The following is an 11,396-nucleotide window of genomic DNA, read 5'->3' as shown; positions in this document are numbered from 1 at the left end:
TAACATCCTAATCATTAGACATAAATAGGCCCATGAAATCGATTCTACAGGTCAGGTTCCCCAGAGAACAAATCAGTGAAACCAGAAATCCTATACCGCTGAAGTTGTAGTGGAGCAGATTGAAGCGAATCTTATTTCCCTAAAGTTGCAGTGCAATAGATTAAAGCTATAAATCATAGATCTTATCTCTCTAAATTTGCAGTAGAATAGATCATGGCAAATCATATCTCCTTGAAGTTGCAATGGAGTAGATTAAAGCCAATAATCCTATCTCCTTGAAGTTGCAGTGGAGCGGATTAAAGTTACAAGTCTTATCTCCTTGAAGTTGCAGTGGAGCAGATTGAAGAAAGTAAGTCTTATCCCCCTGAAGTTACAGTGAGGCAGACTGAAGATGGCAAATCTTATCTCCTTGAAGTTACAGTGGAGCATATTAAAGCCAATAATATTATCCCCCTAAAGTTGCAGTGGAGTGGATTAAAGTTACAAGTCTTATCTCCCTGAAGTTGAAGTGAAGCAGACTGAAGAAAGCAAGTCTTATCCCCGTGAAGTTGTAGTGGGGCAGGTTGAAGATGGAAAATCTTATCTCCCTGAAGTTGCAGTAGAGCAAATTAAAGCCAATAATCCTATCTCTCTGAAGTTACAGTGGAGCAGATTAAAGTTACAAGTCTTATCTCCCTAAAGTTGCAGTGGAGCAGACTGAAGAAAGCAAGTCTTATCCCCCTAAAGTTGCAGTGGAACAGATTGAAGTTGTAAATTGCAGATCTTATCTCTTTAAAGTTGCAGTAGAGAAGATCATATCACACTTTATCTCCCTGAATTTGTAGTGGAGCAGGTTGAAGATACCAATCTTGTCTCCGTGAAGTTGCAGTGGAGCATATTGAAGCTACTAATCCTATCTCCCTGAAGTTACAGTGGAGCGGATTAAAACGAAAAATCCTATACCTCTGAAGTTGCAGTAGGTCGGATCAAATTCACCAAATCCAAGTTTTATCTCCCTGAAGTTACAGTGGAGCAGACCGAAGATATCAAACCTTATCTCCCTCAATTTTCAGTGGAGCAGGTTGAAGATACAAATCTTATCCCCCTGAAGTTGCAGTGGGGCAGATTGAAGCCACAAGTCTTATATCCCTAAGGTTGCAGTGGAGTAGACTGAAGATAGCAAATCTCATTTCCCTAAAATTGCAGTGGAACAAATTGAAGCTATAAATTGCAGATCTTATCTCTCTAGAGTTGCAGTTGAGTAGATCATATCAAATCTTATTTCCCTGAAGTTGCAGTGCAGCAAATTGAAGCCACTTCCTGTACCCCTGAAGATACAATGAGTTAAAAGAGGCTACTCGAAGAAGATGAGTACCAAGAGATCGAGATTCGGTAGGACCGAGCAAAATTAGTCATTCTTAAAGGTCTTTGCTCCGTTCTCGTTACACGACAACGAGCAAAGATGGGCAGTTGTAGTAGGCCCAATTAGCCTGGGCCCATACCAGACAAATAAGCCAAACCAAATAACAATAAACAGTCCATTTACATCCAAAATTCCAGCAGGCCCGTATGGCCCCAAACCCAAAACAGCTCAATTATAATTCAGACCTAACTACCCAAACTATTTTTAGCAAAAAAAAAGAGAAACCCTAAAAGCAAGCTGTCGCTCCGCCCTAGCCACGCCTCTCCTCCACGTCACCACCGTACGACCACCGTACCTGCAAGGACAAACAGCAAAAAAATAGCAAAAAACGGCAGCACAAAAAAAAAGAAAGAGAGGGCTGTAATTTTTAGGCTATAAAAAGCCTTAGAATAATGTTGTAAACACTTTTTTTAGACAATATTAATACAAAAAAAAAGATAACTTTCGGGGAAAAAAAAGATAGCCCCCGATTCTTTATTTTGATTTTGTTTTGTTTTTATTTTGTTTTGATTTCACTTTTTAAAACAAAAAGAGAAGAGAAATATAAAAACTCACTCTTTTATTCGCCTTTTTGCATCGCCGGAGGATGAGGTTAGCCAATTCCGATGAAAATTGGCCTTTTTTTGGGTTAGGGAGTCGAAAAGCCCAAAAAATGGGCTTCTTTTGATTTTTCGGCTAACGTGGACGGCGGCGCCGTCACAGGTAATCGGTGGCCGCCACAGTGGTCTGACCACTGGGGTTTGGTCGGAGGAGAGGAAGGTTGAGAGAGCTTGAGAGAGTTTTGGTGTTTTTTTTAGAAAGGAGAAAAATGAATTTTTTTGAAAAAAATTTGATTTAAATAAAGAAGTAACATGGCACCGTTTTGGGTTAGTGACCCAAGCGCCAAAACGACGCCGTTTAGGGCCAATCCATGCACAACCCGACCTGCTCCAGGGAGGATCCGCGTGTTTTCACCTTTTGGGATATTTACCCTTTTGGTCCTTCTGCTTTTTTGGGTTGTTTTAATTTAGTCCTATTTGCACTTTTTATATTTATTAAATTTTGCCCTGGAAATTTTTTACTTTCTTCAATTTAGTCCCGCGTCTTCTAAACAGACGCGTGTCTCTAGAATTGGGATATTTTCACATTTAGCCCCTGCGCGCTTTCGCGCCTTATATTTTAGTCCTTATTTACTTTTATTGTCACGATTTTTACTTTTAATTTCATTTTTATTCCGATTTAATCCTGGGCAATTCAATTTCAACCCTTTCACATTCTTTTATTCTTTTATTTATTTACTTTTTATTTATTATTTGTTAATTTTATTTCTTCATCCTTTAACTAAAAATAGATTTTAAATAGATTATTCATTTTTGTGTATTTTATTTTTGTTTTTGTTTTATTATTTCTATTGATTATTATATCTTCATACTATATTTACTTTTTCTTATTATTATGCATTTCCTAAGTTCATTTTATCGTATTTTATGTTACTTTATTTATTTTGTTGATGCAATTTGATTATCAATAATGTTATTATTATACCATTCTATTTTCATTATTATTTATCATTTTAATACTTTACTTATATTATTATCTTACGTTATTTCATTACCATTTTTTAATTGTATCACGATTCTCATCCAATACATACAAAAGGATTTTTTTTAAAAATAAGTAACACTTCGTATTTTGAGATTCGAAAAGGTCGTACCCTAACTTACGGGGTTTCAATTTTCTCAATAAATCTAAGTAATTGAGTATCGTTTTTAATCAGAACATATAAATAAAAAGCTCATTCTCGGGGATTCGATACGTTGTGTCCTAACTCATTGGATATGACATTTTGTTCTCTCGAGAAGAGGATTTCTTTAAAAAAATAAAGGCAATATTCTACGTTTGGAATTTTGAGAAATTGTGCCCTAACTTCTTAGGCTTCGATTATTTCATCTGACCTAAACAATTGAATGTCCTTTTTAAACTTCACTACATGAGTTTTAAAAATCAAAAGACAGGCTCATTTTTGACGACATGAAACATCAAATTCTAACTCATTGGGTGTGATATTTTATCTTCCTGAAATAAGAGGGTTTTAGCATGCAATTTGATTTATACAAGTATCATTTTAAATAAAAGGATCGTATTTTTAATCTTTTCGAGTTTTCGACATTCGACATTAAGACATTAATTAATGAAGTAGGTACCAATTTTGGGCGTATCGAGGGTGCTAATCCTTCCTCGTGCGTAACCGACTCTCGAGCCCGTTTTCTGGATTTGTAGACCAAAAATTATCCTTTTAGTAAATTTAAACTTTTATTAAAATGATTAAATTATGAGATGATCCGATCACACCTAAATAAAAAAGATTGGTGGCGACTCCTATTTTCATTTTCATTTTCAAAATAAAAGTTGACTTGTGTTTTTTTCAAAAAAAAAAGGTTTCGAAAATACAAATGGTATAATTACTATTTAAGGAGGGTTTAATTGCACAATTAGTCCTGTAATTATTTTAAATTTGAACTAAACAATCTTAATTTCAATTTAATCCTAAACTAATTAGGACTAAATGAGCAAATATCCCAAAAGTTAATGGATTTAATCATATCCACCACCACTTGGACTTTATGATCATGGTTTAATTACCATTGTGGTCCTTTTAGCCTTTTAAATCTATAGAGATTAACTTTTGCCTCTTTTACAATTGAATCCTTTTACATTAATTAAGCAATCAATCATTAAAATTACCGAACCAAACTTCAATTTACCTATAATAAAATCCTGTAAATATTTAATAAAAATATTTACGACCATAAATTACAGAAACAAGGTCCTAATACCTCACTTTCAATAACCACTTGACTTTTGAACTGAACCACTTATACTAACTTTTAATTTAATTGGTTAAGTTCATCAAATCAAAATTTAATATAAATATTATTATTGACTCAAATAATTTAAATAGTAATTATACGAACTTACTCGTCGGATTTGTGGTCCCCAAACCTCTGTTTTTGACACCACTGAAAATCGAGCTATTACACATATATCAATCATCATTAGAACATGTCAAACATACTTTAAATAAACTTATAGTAATAATTGAACATGCATTAGGCTCACTTAGCAAACCTCAAAACTAACTACGTAAGTATCGATACTAGAACATGGGTATTGATATTTTTTAAAAATTGGTATCGATACCACCTGGAAAATCGATACCAAACTTGCATTTTGTATCTCGTCTAAAATAAAAACACAAGAAAATATCGGTACAATTGAAAAAGTATTGATAAAATTACCCTGAGTATCGATACTCGTGATAGGGTATCTGTACCAATTTACGATTTCAACTTTCTGCATATTTCAAAATCACAAAGGTATTGTTTTTACAACACGGATATTGATATCTCTGCTTCAGACCAAAAAAATAAAACACTTTTAAGCATATAAGTCATTCCAACTTGTACCAATTCATCATGATATCAAATCATCATCAAATAAACATCAAAATGGTCATAGTAATAGTCTCAAACATCGAAAGTAAGTTTGAAGAATAATTAACGTAATACGAAATGAATCTCATAAAATTAGGAACAAATAATCTATCCAAAACATCATGGTAAATTGATAGTTATTTACTATAACATCATAAAATTAGAACACCGCCGTTCTAATTTCTTATACATTTTTTGTGTTATATTTTACTGTAAACGATAACTCGTTTATAGGAAGTTAGTTTATAAAATAAAAAGAAAAGACATCAAATTACTCGAATCCAAGCTCATTAAGTGTTGAAAAGAGCTTAATTTTCCACAAAGAATCATGACAGGTCAATTACCAAATTGATAGTTATTTGGCCACAAATTATCAAAATTCTACCTTGGGATCGCATCATCTCTATTTTCTTTGTTGTCATGTGCATCTAGACTTTATTCACTTACTCGTTTTAGTCCTCGATTACCCACCTCTAAGTTTTCCCCCAAAAAACTTAGGTTGTAACCAAGAAACAAACATGTTTACACTTTTAATGCACTTTCAATTACAAGTTCCGCAAAGAACAGATAAGAGCTGCATAACTCTCGATACCAAACATATACAAGTCTCTTCGAAAATATTAGAGTTTGGAACTTAGTATTATATTAGATCAAGTACAATCAATTCTCCTAAAAAAATATTGCTAAAATAACATACACAATATATTAATAAAGTCCAAAATAATGTAGGAACTTTAAAAATAAATTTTCAATGCAATCCCGATCCAATCTTTTTATTTCAAAGGATTTGATTGCTTGACTCAATTCGATGTAACCTTCAAAATATATTGCATCAAATGGATGATAATATCATACTTCCACAATCAATAACATTCACAAGTCATGAATTTTGATGCAACACCAAAAATGGTATGTGATACTTTCCTGTCGCAGGGGTACCCGCAATGAACAAAACACGAGGCATTGCGCAAACCCATAGCTCAACAAAAATATTATATAACAGTATAAAGAATAAATTTGCGAAATGCAAATCTGATCAGTTTTATAGAATTTAATCTTCATATTCCATTTTGGATACTTAATTATGTAAAAAAAAATTAGAGGCAAGATTAATTTTGCTACATTATTAAGATTGAGCTTTGAGAACTTGAATTTACGTAATTTATTTCTAAAATACGCTATACCAAATTACAATTTGAATCACAATATTTTCTTTTATTCAGGAAATAGACCTAATAATTTATGTGTCTTATTTATGTTATTTTTCACTGCCATAACCAAGCGTGTTACATTCGATATTTTACTACTTTTTGACAAATTTGTGTATTATCGTTTTCAATTTTTTCGGGGTCCCATTATAGTTATTTCCTCATGTAATGTCTTCAAGTTTACCAGACCTGATCCTAATCTGCCATTGTCCAAAAACTTTTAAACTCTCAGCAGCCTGTTGTTTTTATTAATTTTTTAAATGATCTAGCCTGTGGTCAGTATAAAATGAGAAATTAAGAAGAAATTCTCGAAATGCTTAACAAGCTTAGATGAAGGCGATATGAATAATCTGATATAACATGGTATAATATATCCTGATACTAGTGAACTATAAATAGAAATTAATACTATTCAAAGTTGCATTTCTTTGCCATATTTATCTGAGAACGAAACGGGAAAAAGGTAGGCAAAGGAGTCGTTTTTTCCATGGCATAAACATCATTAAAGTGTTTTAATCTCCTTAAACAACCCCCTTTACCTAGCCGGTTGATCAGGTTCCCATGTCTTTTTTTACATTAACAGTTTTTGTAGCATTACTAAATTGCCTATAACTACAGCAACTCAACTATTCTTTTCACTTGCCGTTTAAAACAAGTAGAGATTTGTCTTTGCAGTTCGATTCCATTGGCCAAAAAAGATTTAAAATTCTCATGCATCTAAACCTAGTAAGTCAAAGGAATTAAGTAGAGGCGTAGGCCTTTGAGTTTCATTCATAGTTGTCTTTGCTCCTTGTTAGAGGAATTGTTATTTGTATGGTTCAAAAATGGCTACCAACGCTGCCCCGACTGCCCCTGTGTGCTCGGCACCGATGAAGGCAACGTCCAATGGAGCTTTTCAGAAAGAAAACCCACTCGATTTTGCTCTCCCATTGCTCATTGTTCAGATAATTCTGGTGGTCAGTTTTACCAGACTCCTTGCTTTCCTTCTTCGACCTTTAAGGCAACCTAGAGTCATTGCAGAGATCATCGTAAGTCATTTTTACCTTACTTTTGCTTGGTATTATATCGAAAAAACCCGCTCAATAATTAAGTAATTTATACGTGAGCTCAAATATGAATGAGATGGGCAAAAAGGGTATGAATACCATGTTAAATTGTTTGATTAGTTAATTACCTGTCCTGAAAAGTATAAAACTGACAACTTATTATCCAACTTCTATATATTTAAGTTCCCAAGAAGTTTTGTATAACTAAACAAATTGAGCTTACGTGTTATTTATATTGAGGAAACATTCGTTATCTAAGTAATGAGAATGTATCCAGGGAGGAATTTTGCTTGGTCCTTCTGCCTTGGGAAGATACCAGAAGTTTTTGGACATAATTTTCCCCAAGAAAAGCATGACGGTGTTGGACACTTTAGCCAACATTGGGCTGCTTTACTTCTTGTTTTTGGTGGGACTCGAACTCGACATTCGAGCAATTCGTCGCACAGGCACCAATTCCTTAATAATAGCCGTTGCAGGGATCAGTCTTCCATTTATTTTAGGCATTGGTGCATCGGTTGTTCTTCGTTCCACCGTGAACAAAGGAGTTAGCAACATAGTTTTCCTTGTTTTCATGGGGGTTGCTCTCTCTATAACGGCCTTTCCGGTCCTCGCTCGTATTCTTGCCGAACTCAAGCTTCTAACGACTGATGTGGGGCGGATTGCAATGTCCGCAGCAGCTGTCAATGACGTCGTTGCCTGGATACTTCTTGCACTCGCTATTGCACTCTCGGGATCCGACAGCTCTTACCTTGTCTCTGTATGGGTGCTACTTTGTGGAACAGCTTTCATTGTGTTTTCCATTTTTGTATTGAAACCGGTACTTTCAGTGATGGCTAGGCGATCCCCCGAGGGCGAGCCAGTGAAGGAGCTGTATATTTGTATTACACTATCAATAGTACTGGCTGCAGGTTTAATCACGGATATAATAGGTATTCATGCACTCTTTGGGGCTTTTGTGGTCGGCATAATAATACCGAAAGACGGTCCTTTTGCTGGCGTGTTGATAGAAAAGATCGAAGATCTAGTTTCGGGGCTTTTCTTGCCTCTTTACTTCGCATCTAGTGGATTGAAAACCAATGTTGCAACTATAGAAGGTTCCCAATCATGGGGTTTGCTAGTGCTTGTTATATTCACTGCTTGTTTCGGGAAGATTGTTGGCACAGTTGTTTTAGCAATGCTGTTCAAGGTACCTTTCATCGAAGCTTTGGCACTTGGAGTCCTCATGAATACTAAAGGTCTGGTGGAACTCATTGTTCTCAATATCGGCAAGGACCGCAAGGTAATATATAGTCGAAATTAGTGTCTTGAAAATGCTCCGCAACATAGGTATTAAATTATCTCGAATGCAGCTAAAGGTGCGCATTTTTCGATCGCAGGTGCTAAACGACCAAACTTTCGCTATCTTAGTTCTAATGGCATTATTTACAACCTTCATCACAACACCGATTGTGATGGCGGTATACAAGCCTGCTAGAAAGGGAAAGCCCTACAAAAATCGAAAGATTCAGCGACAAGACCTCGATAGCGAACTTCGACTCCTGGCATGTTTCCATAGTACTCGTAACATCCCAACGCTGATCAATCTGATTGAATCGTCTCGAGGGACAAGGAAGAAGGGACAACTCTGCATATACGCTATGCATCTTATGGAACTCTCCGAACGATCATCGGCCATTTCAATGATCCACAAGGCACGCAAAAATGGACTACCCTTTTGGAACAAGAAACCTGGGGATCAAAATCAAATGGTGATTGCATTCGAGGCCTATCAGCAGCTAAGAAGCGTCGTTATCCGCCCGATGACTGCAATCTCACCATTGAATAGCATACATGAGGATATTTGCACCAGTGCGGACCGAAAGCGAGCTGCCCTGATTATCATGCCATTCCATAAACACCAAAGAGTAGATGGAACAATGGAATCTTTAGGACACTCATTCCATCTAGTCAACCAACGTGTCCTCCGACATGCCCCTTGCTCGGTCGGAATCCTTGTAGACCGTGGCCTGGGTGGCACCACCCAAGTCGTCGCCAGTGAAGTGTCGTACTCAGTGGTGGTTCCTTTCTTCGGCAGCCAAGATGATCGTGAAGCACTTGCATATGGAATGAGGATGGCTGAGCATCCTGGAATCAAGCTCACCCTTCTTAAATTTACACCCAAACCTGAAACAGCACTTAATCCTCCCAAGGCTGATATGGGAGCAGAATCCAAGAAAGACAACGAGATTTTCTCGGAGTTCCTTAATTTAAGCCAAAGCAGTGAGTCTGTAAAACATGAAGCGATAGCAATGGGAAGCAGAGAAGACGTAATCGCAGCTTTGAGATCAATGAGCAACTCTACACTGTTTTTGGTAGGAAGAACGTCTCCGGCAATGCCTTTGTCGGACAGGAGTTCGGATTGTCCTGAACTAGGTCATGTCGGGAGCTATTTAGCCTCATCGGATTTCTCCACTACTTCATCCATTTTGGTTATCCAACAATATGACCCTTCCATAAACGCCATGGAAAAGCCTCTCGATGACATCAATGAGGCTTCAAATAAAACAATGTCAAATGGTGTATGAGAGATTCAAGCTCCAATTCCTTTGATAGATTCCTTCCTCGATGGTGAGAAATAAATCTTAGGGTGAGAGAAAAGGTCAACTATACGTTCAGTTACATTGGCTCTTCAATAATGGTTGTTATGATTGTATCCGACAGGCTACGATTATGTGTCCCACATTTTATTAGGAATACTTTATCATAAAAGTGCAGTCGATCATTGCGATTATTGTGGTTGGAAAATGAATAGTAAAAGGACAAAAGATAAAACAATAATTTATCGACATTATTTTGGTACATCAAATAAATTTAAAAAAAAAAATTTGTTTATGATATTGCATTACTTGTTTGGCATTACAAATGTTGTGGTACGGTTGTTTTGTATGAAAAATTGGATTGTATCCAGAAATTGTAAAAAAAATATAGTTAATAAAGGTAAGACGATTAGTAGAAATTGTCTTAATAATACTTTATTCTCTCACTGTTTTTTAGGATAATCAGGTAACATTATTTCTAAGATACAATGTCTTTATCTTGAGTTAGAACAATGTGGTTGTGTCACGGGCCATAGATCATAGTCTGTCATCATTGCACACAGAACGTCCAATAGATGTCAACTTCTTAAATGGGTCTCATTTAACCCACTTGAACTGCCCGGACACGTGGAACCCATGAAGAAGCCCATCTATTTGAAGCATTGATGGCCAATGAAATAATCCAGTAAAACTAGAATTACCAGGGTAAATCGTATAAATCTGAACGGGATAAGATTGTGTAAAGCTTAAATCTCTTAGAACTCTTAATTGTAGATAGACTCTAATCTCGACCGTTGATGTAACTCAATCTGTACAGTTGGTTTTAGGGGTGCTCAACTATAAATAAAGGTCGTCTTCCTCATTTGTATCCACTTAGTTGTAATCCTTTAAAGTAAATGAATACTATTGAGAGCATTCACTCAAACACTTGATATGCACTATTTTTTTGTAGCTTTTTGTTGTTCATAGCTTCTTTTGTCTTTCGAGTTTGCTTCTGCTTTGCTTTAGTGCCATAGAGAATTTTTTTCAAGAATTAACATTTTCTAAGAGTAGACTGACTTGGGCAAGATTTGAACACAAGAAATTGCCTAAGGTCACACGGTTTGTCAAACTAAAGATCTATCTCCATGACAGTTGGTATTAGAGCCAGTCTTTGAAGGCACTAATTGAGATGGCAAAAGGATGAGACAAGTAGAATGTCCCAATGGAGACCCGTGGGAGGTATAGGAAAATAGCATATTATGGATATGTTGTCGGCTTTGGTAGTTAGGTGACCAGTCTCAAGGAATCCATGGGCAGTACGAAGGAAACAGTCGAAGTAGTTGAGGGAGGCACCGATGAGTTAGACTTGATTAAAGAGTAGCTCAAGGACTTTGTGATAGAGACTATTACTTCCAATCAGGGTGCGATGAGAGAAACCCTCAATACTGCTATGAATGACCAGACCGAGAAGCTAACTAAGAGGGATGATGCTCTCGAAGTGATGGTCATGGCTTTGAAGGAGGAAACTGGGGCCATGATGGCAAAGATTAAGGAGCTCAAGGGCGAGCTTGCTCTGTGTGGAGCTATTGTGGGGAAAGGGATGTTGGTTTCATTTCCTAAGCAACGTAAGATGGATGTCCCTAAGTCGAAAGAGTTTGGGGGTACGAGGTCTGTGAGAGATGTGGACAATTTTCTATAAGGGAGGGAAC

The 11,396-nt window shown here is 36.3% G+C and overlaps 1 protein-coding gene across 1 annotated transcript; it reads left to right on the top strand.

Annotated features, from left to right (window-relative positions):
• The first annotated feature begins 6,634 nt into the window (after positions 1-6,634).
• On the top strand, positions 6,635-9,923 carry LOC105788332 (cation/H(+) antiporter 19). Its single transcript, XM_012615180.2, has 3 exons — positions 6,635-7,111; positions 7,407-8,408; positions 8,506-9,923. Exons 1-3 carry the CDS (start codon positions 6,908-6,910, stop codon positions 9,691-9,693), a joined length of 2,394 nt encoding a protein of 797 aa, XP_012470634.1. The 5' UTR covers positions 6,635-6,907; the 3' UTR covers positions 9,694-9,923.
• Positions 9,924-11,396: the final 1,473 nt, after the last annotated feature.

The sequence above is a fragment of the Gossypium raimondii genome, chromosome 2 (genome assembly GCF_025698545.1).
Source record: "Gossypium raimondii isolate GPD5lz chromosome 2, ASM2569854v1, whole genome shotgun sequence".
Taxonomy (NCBI): domain Eukaryota; kingdom Viridiplantae; phylum Streptophyta; class Magnoliopsida; order Malvales; family Malvaceae; genus Gossypium; species Gossypium raimondii.
Note: the sequence above shows the minus strand (reverse complement) of the source record. Positions and strands in the feature narration are given on the sequence as shown.